At 35.8% G+C, this 12,911-nt stretch overlaps 1 protein-coding gene across 2 annotated transcripts in view; it reads left to right on the forward strand.

Annotated features, from left to right (window-relative positions):
* The window catches only part of RIC1 (RIC1 homolog, RAB6A GEF complex partner 1), a 126,566-nt gene that overhangs the window by 95,872 nt on the left and 17,783 nt on the right, over positions 1-12,911 (forward strand). For both annotated transcript variants that reach the window (XM_054583099.1, XM_054583100.1), the window contains exons 8-12: positions 296-384; positions 4,952-5,096; positions 5,765-5,813; positions 7,422-7,574; positions 9,465-9,659. In XM_054583099.1, the coding sequence (XP_054439074.1) occupies positions 296-384; positions 4,952-5,096; positions 5,765-5,813; positions 7,422-7,574; positions 9,465-9,659 (631 nt within the window). The remainder of the gene's footprint in view (positions 1-295; positions 385-4,951; positions 5,097-5,764; positions 5,814-7,421; positions 7,575-9,464; positions 9,660-12,911) is intronic.

Raw genomic sequence — 12,911 nt, forward strand, 5'->3', positions numbered from 1 at the left:
TACCAAAGTTCATTTTTCCTTTCTCTTCCTCTTGAACATTCAGATTTCCACATTTTGCACTTATACAAAATACTATAATGAACATTGTACATGACAGGGATATTCTGGGATATAGCCAGAGTGAAATTACTAGATTATACTAGATTTCATTTGTTCAAATTTATAAGATGACTACAAATTATTTACCAAATTGTTTTGATCTAGTTTACATTCCTACCAGCAGTTATAAGAGTTCCAATAATAATACTTTTTATATTTGTATTATTTGTCACTAAAAGTTGGTTTGTTTTTACAGTGGTTCTGTTCAGGTTTATACAATAGATAACACCACTGGAGCTATGCTGCTGTCTCATAAACTAGAGTTAACAGCAAAACAATATCCTGGTGAGTCCTCTTGTTTTCTCCTTATTTTAACATTTTTAATGTGTAGGTATGTGTCATGAATACTAATTTTAAATAAATGGTGCATGCGATAGGTCAAATAAGATTAAAACATAAAACAATACTCTATGTGATCTTAGGATTTCCATGTAACTAGAGAGACTCCCGGGATACGGCTTTTATCCCTTCATTTAGTCCTCTCTATCCCTACTTAGTTTTAGCCCCTATGTTTCTCTGGACTTTGCTCTATTCTCCGACCTGATTTCATTGTTTCTGTTACTTATCCTTCCATTCAATTTACTGATTCAACAAGTACTTACAGAGTACTTAATACAACCCAGACACTGTTGGAAATGCTGGATATACAACAATAAACAAAACAAAGGTCTCTTTCTGAACCCTTTAGTGATTTGTGAATCCTGTCCCTAAGATTAAGTTTAAAGTCTATGTCATTAGAAATGCTTTTGACTGAAACTAACAGAAAGCCCAACTTGCTGTGGCTTAAACAAATGCAGTTTATTTTCTCAAATAGCAAGAAATCCAGAGGTAAGCTGCTACTGACGTTCATTTGGCCTTTCCTTCACAAGGTAGCTCCTGAGCTCCAAACATTATGTCTGCATTTGAGTTAAGAAGAAAGGAGGAAACAAGTTATACCTTTAATTTAATTTTTATTTATTTATTTTTGTGTTGGGGAAGAGTTAGGAAGACAAAAACTTTCTTAGAAGCACCTCCATCTACTACCTGCTCCAACTGTCTTCCTTCCACTTATATCTAATTGGCCATAGTTATGTCGTGTCATTATTTTAAGGCTGTTCCAAGCACTCATGGCAGAAGTAGGCAAGGGAGAACTAGGATAGGAATTTTACCCTTTGTTATAGGAAATACCGATAGGAATTTTACCCTTTGTTATAGGAAATACCGTGCCTTGGCTGGTGTTCACTCAATGGATTGAATGCCAGCTTGATTGAGTGCCAACTTGCAAACCAAAGGATCGCTGGTTCAATTCCCAGCCAAGTCCCATGTCTCAGTTGTGGGCCAGGTTCCCAGTTGGGGGCATGTGAAAGGCAACCACACATTGATATTTCTCTCCCTCTTGTTCTCCCTCCCTTTCCCTCTCTCTGAAAATAAATAGATAACATCTTTAAAAATATACCAAAAGTTCTGTTTATTAAGTATCTATTTCTAAACAACTTAATAGGTATCTGTGTTCTTGCAACATAGTAGCATTTAAAAAATAATACACATACCTAGAAAGAAAAATATTTTTATTTTATCCTTCAGTACTGTTATTTACTAACAGGATGTATATGCCTATTGGATACTCAAAGCTTGGACTCAGATTGGGTACAGTCACTCACATTTCTTGTTCCACATTGATTTTCACACACTTCATTCACTTTTTTCAAAAATCTAAAAACCCATCTTCACAAAGATGTAACAACATCCAAATAAACATAGCACAACATAGTGTTGCAACTGTGAACTACCTGGAACTAATGGTTTACATGATGTCCAACATATATGAGGGGGGGACCTCAAAACAGAATTTATTTATAAAAAATTGTGTATTTATTCTTACACGTTTAAAGTTAAGTCAACTTCAAAGTACTCTTAATTTGATGCAATATACCTCTCAAGATGTGTTTCCCACGGTTCAAAACAGTTTTTGAACTTGTTGATTTTGATGCTTTTTAGTGCTTCTGTCATTTTTTTGTTTCACCTCTTCCACATGGGCAAAACATTTCCCTTTGAGGACTTCTTTCATCCAGGGAAACAAAAAAAAAACATTGCTTGGGATGAGGTCTGTTGAATAGGGAGGGTGGGGCATGGGGGTCATGCTGTTCCTGGTCAAAAACTGCTGAACACTCAGCACAGCTTAGGCAAGCGCGCTCATAAATCACCCAACATGAAATGGGCAAAAACGTTGAGTCTTCACAAAAAATTCACTGAAGCCAAATGCAGCCTCTCATAACAACTCCAGTCAGTACACATCCTAGAACACCAACCTAGCAGGGGAAGCCTGTGCTACAAGGCACTGGGCCTACAGAAGATAGTTCTGGGTTTTTTTGCGGCGGGGGTCCCCCCTTGAATATCACTGTATTTCTTTTGCAAATTATCTCTTGGCATCCCTTGTGAATTTTCCATGGTCCTGTGAGATACCTTGTCACACAGGCTAGGAACTGCAGTCTTATGCTTTATTTAACTACCAGATTACCTGCAGGTTCTTGAGAGTTAGTCTTTGTCTCGTGTCTTCTCTTTACCTGAAATCTCATATTTCTACATGAAGAGTATATATTTATCTTTCAAGATACAGCTTAAGTGAATTTTTTTTTTTTTTTTACTGAACTATACAGAATACTATTTCCTCTTGTGCTCCTTAAGTTTTTATCATTCCTATTCTGGAGCTTTTAAAGGTCTGCATATTGTATTTTTCTCTAAGGACAGTTATTTTTCTCTAAGAACAGAGTAATATTTTAATTGTGGTTTTTGGCCCTTCTTTTTTTTTTTTTTTATTTTAATGCATACTTACGTTGTGCTGTCCAATCAGTACGTTGCCTGCCTGCCACATGTGGCTATTTAAATTAAACTAATTGAAATTAAAGGAAATTAAAACATTATTCTGTCAATTGCAGTCACATCTAAATGTTCATAGCCACATGTAGCTAGTGGCGATGACACCAAGCAAAGATGAGACCAAGCAAAGAGAAAACGTTTACATCATTGCAGAAAGTTCTGTTGCTTGCCTCTGTTGGACAGCGCTATTTTGAGTTTTTCAGATTAACCTTTGGTTACCCACTGCCTCTCATTTTTATGGTCTTTGTTGTGTGAGAACTCTTGACTCCTTGAGTTACATAACTTGGGGCTATAAAACCTGCTTAAGATGGAGGAATACATGTATTGTCATCCTACATCTCGAACAGGAGGCAAGCTTCCTTGTTTTTTTCTGGCTCCATTAGCTGATTTTTACAGGTTACAATACTTGAAGAGTCCTTACATGATGCAGCAGCTTCCATTCTGATTCCCAGACTCATGCTGGCCTGAGGCCCCTTTTGTTATTTTTGTATATGGGATGTGAAACCCCAACTCCCTAGTCTCATCCCAACCTTCTGTTCCTGTGTTTCCAACCTTACTCCCCACTTTCCACCACGCCCTAGGCTGCCTTGGTTCAAGCATTAACCAATCTCGCTTTCAGTTTTTTCTTTTTGCTCCTGGAGGTACCCCTTTCTTTCTTGAAAGTTCCATTCTGTAACAAACTTTTAACATTTTTTTCATTATCATAATCTATGTTCATTGTAGGTAACCAGCTAGGTGAATTTCCCGTAATCCTGCCACCTGAAAACTAGGTTAAACACCACTGTATATCTCTTCAACTATATTTTAATATGCATATAATGCTTAGAAATAGATAAGCATGTTTGTACCAGTGTGCCTATATATATTTATGTAGGATAATAGGAATACTATTTAACCTATTCTTTTCAGTGAACATGAACATCTTTTCATGACAGTAAACATATTTAAACTTTTTTTCTTGCACATGGGATTACTTTTCATTTTGTAAACTTTGGTTTGAGTTCATATTGCTTGGTTTTCAATTTTTCCTGGACAAGAGTAAAGTATACTAATAAGGTATTAAGTTTCCTTTGCACGTTCCCATTTATTTTTCATCTACATAAATAAGTTATTCTTATACATGAATTATATTGGGAATTGCTAATGTGAGGATTCAAACATAGGCAAAGGAAAAAAAGTACTACTCTGCTAACCAAATCTGTCTTCTATAGGCTAAAACCTATATACCTCCCCTTTGTAGCAAATGTACTCACAGCAAAAATTTATTAATACTCAAAGTGAAAAGAATTTTAATTTTAAAGCAAGTGATACTATAGATATTTTGGAATTGTTGGAAATGTTGGCCTGTTTCATTTAACTTTACAGTAAAGAAACTTGGTTTTACAACACATTGAAATTATCTCCTTTAGTAGTTGTGTTTGGGGTTGAAAGAACGGTTATTAGTTAAAAGAAAATATGAGCACCTGGAATACAGTAAGCTGGAATAAGTAAGCTGGAGTTTACTTAATCCTAATATAATATTAAACTTCAGTTTATTTTAACTTGGATCCCTCTGATATTTGCAAATGGAGCATGAAGATAGTGGTAAAATATTATTTTACATTTTAGAACACCTTATACTTTGCAAAATACTTGAACTAACATTCACTGTTAAATCATTCAAGGGAAGTCTTATCCCAGTTTTACAGAAACTGAATCACCCAAAGCCAAAGACTTTTAAGAATACACACTCAGTTATAGTTACTCAAGATAACAGTGGCCCTAAACAACTTTCTTTTCTTATGAAAAACTTGGGCACTGAGTTTGTTCTTAGGTCTTGACTCAGGTCAAGGCTAATGTCCTTACAGTTTTTTAACCCTAAATGAGCAGGATGCATCTCATTACTTGAAGCAGAGATGCTTTTCTGCTTACTTTAACTTGAAAATATTGACTGAAACATAAGAAGTATTTCTGAAGCAATTATTTATTTTTAACTCCTCTCACACTTTCTTAACAGATATTTGGAACAAAACAGGAGCTGTTAAATTGGTCAGATGGTCTCCTGACAACAGTGTTGTAATAGTGACCTGGGAATATGGAGGACTTTCTCTATGGAGTGTGTTTGGAGCTCAGCTGATTTGTACACTTGGAGGAGATTTTGCGTGAGTCAATAAAGACAAATTTTATATAAAATAACTCCACTTTCCCTCAGATGATACATACACACACACAGAAATGTTGTGTCACACAGATACCCTTTTGCTGTATTTGGCTCTTACCCCAAAGCAATTTGTAAGCTTCAGAATTAATTTATTCAGAATGTATTGATTATTGAAACATCCATCCTCTTAAAACTTACTGTTCATTCAAAAACCATGCATTTATTTATTTAATCCCTGTTGTATATATGATAGCATGTAAATTCAAGGCCAAATATGGTTTTCTTCAAGTAGCTTTTAATAAGAGTGGTAAACCATGCATATGAGTAACAAGTAGGAAATGGAAAATTATACAGTCCCATTGGGTTAGTGTAGGTTAGTCCACTGATTGATAGAAGTAGATTGATATGTCTGCCCACTTCATAAACCACACTGAACCTCAGTCCTGACAAAATGAACACATGTTCCCAAACTGCATGATCCTATCAGGAAGTTACTTAGGAGCTGAAAGGCTGTGCCTCAGGAATGGACTCACATGTGTTAACCAGCGGTCTCATAGTTCATGCATTATGTATTTCTATTTTGAAGGAACAAAATCAATTTGATCTTTTAAAAATTAAAGCTAAATATTATATGTAAGTAGAAGACTTTTTAATTTTCTTCTATTTTAGTTATAGGTCTGATGGTACCAAAAAAGATCCTCTTAAGATCAGCTCTATGGTAAGTACTTTCTATAAAATACTGGTAGAGTGTAGAAAACTTGGATTTTTCTTTTTTTTCCTCCCCTCACATTGCTCTGATAAAATTACAAAGCTGATTTAGTCTCAGCAGAGGCTTCTATGCAGTTTTTCTTTTGAAAAAAATGTTTTTTTAATCTTTTTTTTTTAAATCAGGAGTCTGTTCAACTTTCGGTATTTGATTTTCATTTTGCTTAGATGGGCCCATCAGGCCCCTGTCATCTGATATGTGAACATCGTGCCATAGTGAAATCAGACCATTGTATTTCCTAAATACGATGGTTTTTTGTGTTCCTCACCAGCACCCACTTCTTATGACCTCCTTTCTTTTAACATAAAGTGAAATGCTCGTTGGCTCTTTTTCCTGGGGGACATGGATTTGTGCATTATCTGAGCACATTTTTAAAACTTTTCATAAATGTGTATCAAGAAAATTATAGTTATTTTCATAACAATATTTTTGTTACCTGTGTTCATGTGTTTCTTTAGAAAACAGTGAAGTGTAATCCCTGTCTTTACATAAAAACATTTTTTAACTATAGCCCCTCTGGGTACCATCTTTGTGAAATCAGTGCTTATGAGTGCTCTCTGTAGGAGGAAATTTTCTGACCTTCCGTTTCCTAAAGAATTAAAACTAACATGGTTGCCTTGAATAGTGGTTCTCAAACTTTCATCACCAAGGACCCCAGTTGATGTCTGTCCCCACTTCCACACTCTAAAATAATTTTTCGAGCAAGTACCACTACTGTAACTGCCAGTCAGTGCTTCCGAATGGCGTGCAACAACCAGTGTTATCAGCCTAAGTTACTTTAGTCACAAACTAAGACTCTAAATAAGCATTTTAGTTAGCTTGTACAACTTTTACTATGGGAAAGCAAAACTTCTGTTACCCTTTGAAATTTTGTAACGATTCTTGGAATCCCCATTACTGTTTTCTTGGCCTTGCAGATTGGAAATCACTAATATTAAAAATAAACTATCATGGAATTTAGTTACAGAATATTAAAATTGGGCTGAATGTTCCCATTTTACAGAGGAAGGAACTTATTCCCTGAAAAATCAAATAGGTTGGCCAAGGTAATAACTGCAAAGTGGTAGCCAAGTAGGAAAGAAAACCCTAGTCTCATAGCTTCCAATCTATTGTTCTTTGCTCTATACAAAACTGCACCTGTTTTGGATGTTTTTTTGTGACGCTTCAGCTGAGTAACATGAGTCTTCCGCTGTAAGGAATTTCTTAGTATTTGAGAGTCAGTTAAATTAATGAAGAAGTTACAGCAAGCAGTAGGCATTTCTTAGGATTTGGAGTTAAGATTAGTATGTCCTGTTTTCGCTCTTCTGGGTAGGGAACAGTGACGGTGGTTTCCACTGGAGATAGCTAAGATGTAGTAGATGCAGGTGTTAGTTTTAGATGTAGATTCTTGTCTGCATTGTTTGTCATAGTTTCTCTAACCTTCAGAAGTCATCAATAATGGTGTTGATTATTTTTCAGAATTTGAATATCTGAAGCTAAAAAAGAGTAACAAGAAACTTTTTATTGCTTTGATTCTCCCCCCCCCTTTTCCTTCTTTTTCCCCTTCCTTCTCTTTTCCAGAGCTGGGGCGCAGAAGGCTATCATCTATGGGTAATCAGCAGATTTGGTTCTCAAAATACTGAAATTGACTCTGAGCCCAAAAGTATTGTTAAACAGCCTGGCATTCTGCTATTTCAATTTATCAAGAGTGTACTCACTGTTAACCCTTGTATGGTAAGTGTATTTAATTAAAACTTCGGGGTTTTTCTAGTGGCTGTCATATTAGAATCCAACTCCTCCTACGATAGAGATTTGTGGAATATACTCGTAAAATTAGCATATTGTCTTCGTTTGTATATTTTTCTGAGTCTTGTATTTTTTAAAAAATTTCTATTAAATTTACATCAAAATTTTATTTCCGGGTAGGTATATTTAAAAAAATAAAAAGGATCACAAGCAACTTGAGGAAAAGCAGTGTTTACTGATTACTCGAATAACTTGAATAAAATTTAGTCCTTGTCTGAATAGCATTTCCCAAAGTTTGTTCCAGCAGGCATTACTTATAAGAAATATTAATAGCAGTTACACGGAATAAGGAAAAGTTCTATTGTCATGTAAGTGTGGAATAAAGGAGTTAAAGCTCTAGGGATTTCTTTATTGTGGGTCACCAGGGTCTTTAATATGCTAGTGTATGTTATGAAAATCCAGGAGTTGGTGTATAAAAACCAATGTTTCCCAAGCTTATGTAACTATGAATTTTTAAGGAACACCTTGAGGAACCTGCTTTGGAAAATACTGCCCTAAATTATTATGTAAATTCCTCATGTTTCATCAGTCTGAAGTAACAATATTATATATTGTTAATATGTAATAATAGTATATGTTACATGTGGGGAGTGCATATCTAAATATATGCCACCAGTGTGTTTTTAAATATTTGGTGTAATTAAAATTTATAACACATGTGCTGACCCATGTGGCTCAATTTGTAAGGCATCTTTTCGCAAAGGGAAAGGTGCTACTTTGATTTCTGATCAGGGCACATGGCTGGGTTGCGGGTTCAGTTCCTGGTCAGGGCACATACAAGAGGCAACTGATTGATGTTTCTCTCTCATATCGATCTTTCTCTCCCTCTCTTTCTCCCTCCCTTCCCCTCTCTCTAAAAAAAATAATAAATAAAATGTACAATAGATTGAGAAAGAATGTGAAAATAGCCTGAATCTTCGGTGTTGTTAGTGTAGTTGAAGAATTAAGGATCCCCAGAAAAACAAGAATAGAATATTTCTTCCTACCACCATGCCAAATAGTAATTTAAAAGCACCCTTGAGTTTTGTATGAAGTGAACATTTGTACTACAAGGGAAAGATGAGGGGCTCTCGGGTATTGATCAGTTTGATTCCAATAGCCAGTGAAGAGTCTGCCTGTGTTTGAGAACTTCTAGTTGAAAACCAGGGCATAATCACTAAAAGAAGAAACTGTCTTATTTGTAATCTGGCACAGTCCTTTGCACTAACCAAACATTTATTAAGTGATTATTGAATTGTTCTGAACCAGGACCATGGACTGAAATTACTCTTCCTCCTCCCCATGGTTTAAAAGGTCCTCCAGCATCATGTTATCCCTGTTCCTAATCCACCCCCTTCTTGCCATGTGGGCGCATGAGTGAGCACACACACACACACTGTTTAAGACATATTTTCTTACCACCCCACCACTCAGGAGATATTTTATGTGAAACTAATTTGTAAACTATAGATAATGAGTAATTGTTCAGTTTTAAGATAGAAAAGCTCTCACAGCATTGCCGTATTGGAGTAGTAATAAAAGATTCTGCTGTAGCAGTTGTAAAACCGGGCATGTTTTGGACTCTGTATGATAAAAGGACTTAAAGATTTCTTTTATACTGAGAAGTAGTCATTAAAACATTGTCCATTCCCTTTAAATATAACAATGTATGAGATCATTTTGTAGTCATGTCCTCTATGAGGAAAATCAACAGTAAAATATATGGTACATTTCCTATAATGAAACTAAATTGATGCATTTACTTACTTTCTCCTACCTAATATTGAGCTGTTTTTATTTCCTTCTTTGCCCCTCTACTTCCTTTTTCCCCTCATCTAGAGTAACCAAGAGCAAGTGTTGCTTCAAGGGGAGGATCGATTATACTTAAACTGTGGAGAGGCCTCACAAACCCAGAATCCCAGTTCTTCAGCACACTGTAAACCCAGCCGGGAAAAGAGCTCGTTTGCAGATGGCAGTTTTGAGTCTCAGAGTTTAAGCACTTTACTTGGACATCGGCATTGGCATGTGGTACAAGTAAGTCTTAAGTGACTATTGACTTAGTCCTTGGTAAGATAGTACCTGGAGCAGATTGTTCAATATTTCCTCTGTTGCTTTAGAAAACTGAGAAACTTAAACCTTTTTGACTGTCCTGTCTCTCTTCTGCTTTGCTGTGTTCTTGTTTTCTGCCTCCTTTCCACTTGATGTAGAGCATATCCCCACCTGCTTTAAGTCCATTAGTAGTGAGCAGTTTAAAAAACGGGAAGTTTGTTTTGCCCTCTTACTGAGCAAAACTGTTTATTTTACTTTCAGCGTTCGTTCTCTCTCTTTTCTTTCTGTCTTTTTTTTTTTTTTTTTTTTTTTTTGGTATAGAGGTCTGTGGCTTTGCATAGGCAAAAGTGTAGTTATTTCATGGGAAGTAACAATATTGATTTAGTGCCCTGTGCAGCAGCTGACCTTGTAGTTCTAATAAGGAAACATTGAGATTAATTACCTGACTTTAACCCAAAATTGCAGACTTGGGGTCAGTATAGAACCGTATTGTTAATAATTTTATTATTTAATCTTGTTCCAAATTATTTACTCATCCTGACACTTTAAATTAGCAGTTTCTTGTAGTAATTCTGATAAATTGGCATTTAATATTGAAAAGTCTGAATTTTCATACCAAATAAAATTAATTTAGGTAAATCAATAAATTGAAGTTTCTTGAAAATTTTTCATACACAGTTGCAGTCCTGAGAGTTTTCTTTCCCCTTTTAATACCAAGTGTCTTAGGTCCATCAGAGCCTTCTCTTGGATTAGTTTGTTTTAGTCAGTTTATTTCCGCAGTTTTTTACCTTACCTCTACATTCTATACTTTTCCCTTAGTAGCTTACTTCAGCTCCCATGTTACTTTTAGTTGACTCTGAATGAAGATAATGAGAGGCAGTAAAATGGTCATTATGTGAAAATTAAAGGAGAAACATCTCCTACATTGACGTGGTATACACTAAAATAAAATGTACTTAATAAAGTCATAAAATCAAACAATGTGCATACCATTTTATAATTAATAATTTTTAAATAAAAGTGCATCAGCTACTTCCTTAACTAAAATTTTCCACTGCTCCCTTCTCTCTTATAGCCATTTCTCTGCTATTTTCATTTCCCCATACTCTGAACTATTCATTCTACACTGACCTAGCATCAATGCCAGTTCTGCCTAGCCAGGTCTGTGTTGCCAGAGAGCCAAGTAGAGCAGAGGATCAAAGAAGGTAGGTCTGGAACTCAAAAATCCATCAGGCAATAACAAAAATTGAATTTCCTTCCAGCTCAAAAATTCAGTGATTCTGTGATTCTTAGCTGTCTGTGAAGTATCCCGTATTAGAATCCTATAACACTGATTTTACAACTTTAGATGAAGTAGGTTCTAGCATGATTCTTATGTTGTTCCGTTTTTCAGATATCTAAAATACTCAGAAAAGTGAATTTGTTTAACTCTAGCTTTTCTTGTTTTTCAGTTTCCTTAAAACTAATAAAAATAATGCCAGAGTTACACTCCCAAAACAATTAAGTTATGATAGACTCATAGAATTTTTAGAGCTGGAAGGACCTTAGAGATCATGTAGTCCAACTGGATTTTATACATGAGGAAACGGAGGCTCAGGGAAGTTAGGTGACTTGTCCAAGGTCACACAGCAGAGTAGTGTCAGACATTCTTACCATAATATAAATTAAAGTAACAGTCTAACCGATTTTAAAACCTAGATACTAAATGTTGAATGCTGCCGACCTTGAGGTGAAACCTAGAACACGCCTATTTAGCAGTGTTTTTACTTGGACTTGCCCTATGTTTTGTGTGCTGGCACTGCAGCCACATGAGCCAGTGCAGTGTTGTGGTGGTGGTTTGATAGGATGTTTACAGTGTTCGTATAATGCTAATGCTTTACCTTTCAGGCTCTTTAGCCATTAGTAGTGATTCCCTAAAGAAACATGGGTGCTTGTTTACTTCCCCCCCTTCAACATATGTTCTTACCTAGGACTAGTGCCTACATATTCCATCAGAGTGGCTTTGTTTGCATGAGTTACACTTTGTATGCTTTTTGTACAGCTTAGAATTCATCAAGTGAACTCCAACTAATTCTGCTGCTCTGTGTTCCTCATCTAGACTACTGGATGTTTTGTTTCAGTCTTCTACCTTACATTCATTAGTTTTCTGATTAGAAGATTGTATGTTATGTTTTTTTCCCTTGAACTAAAACATCACGAATACATACTTGTAAGAAGCAAGGTTAGTAACTGCTTGTAAAGATGGTGCTTTTTGTTTCTTTGTTTGTTTAATTTAGTTTTTCTAGCTATATATTTAAAAAATTTTGAAAATAGTTTGTTGACAGATGTAGGAAAAATAATAGGAAATTAAAAGCAAACACAATAGTATCCTTGTGGTTTTATGGTCTATTCCTTCTTTGATTGCATTTTAATATGCAGTAATTTGTATAATGTAAACATTTATTTCTAAAAGATACATGAATCGTTATCCAGTGTCCTGAGCTGTTGGTTTTATAGTTAACTTGACTATTTGGAAAGAGTAAACTTCACAAAATGTGGGAGATAAACACCTAATACAGTGTATTAGGCTCTACGTTAGGATGTCAGCAGAGAGGACTTTAAAAACTATATTATTTATAAACGATTTACTGTCATTCCTGTACACCAGGTGTGTACAGATCAAATCTTCTAGGAAGAGGGCTCTCACAAACTCACCAGTTACAGCCAAAAGTCGTCTAGGCAGGAGACAGGGTTTTAGCTAGATGATTTTAGAGGAAAAAAATCAGTTCTTTGAGACATTGAAGAATCCTAAAATGTTAAGAGTAGAGAATTCTGTACCTTAGCACTCAGTTTTTTAGTGGTGTGGCGTGACTTTTGTGCCCTGAGTGTGGAACCCTGATACGAGTTTCTTCATTATTTACTACCTGCCTCTTTTCCGTACTTCTTCCATTTCTTTTTATTTTTTCCTTTTTATTTATTGGGGTGACACTGGTTAATAAAACTATACAGGTTTCAGGCACAGTTCTACAACACATCTGTAGACTGTATTATGTGTTCACCATTCCAAGTCAGGTCTCCTATCACCATTTATCCCTGCAATGCCCTCCTCCTCCACCCCCGCCAAACTTCCTCCCCGCTCTCCCCTGTCCAGCAATCGCCACACTATTGTCCATTTCCCTGTGTTTTTTTTTCTTTTTTGCTCAGTCTCTCCACCTCCCAGTCTTCCATTCTCACCCCCCCGCCACCTCCACCAGAGCT

This window comes from Pteronotus mesoamericanus, unplaced genomic scaffold, assembly GCF_021234165.1.
Source record: "Pteronotus mesoamericanus isolate MK-2021 breed Mesoamerican mustached bat unplaced genomic scaffold, CSHL_Meso_final contig_73, whole genome shotgun sequence".
Classification (NCBI taxonomy): domain Eukaryota; kingdom Metazoa; phylum Chordata; class Mammalia; order Chiroptera; family Mormoopidae; genus Pteronotus; species Pteronotus mesoamericanus.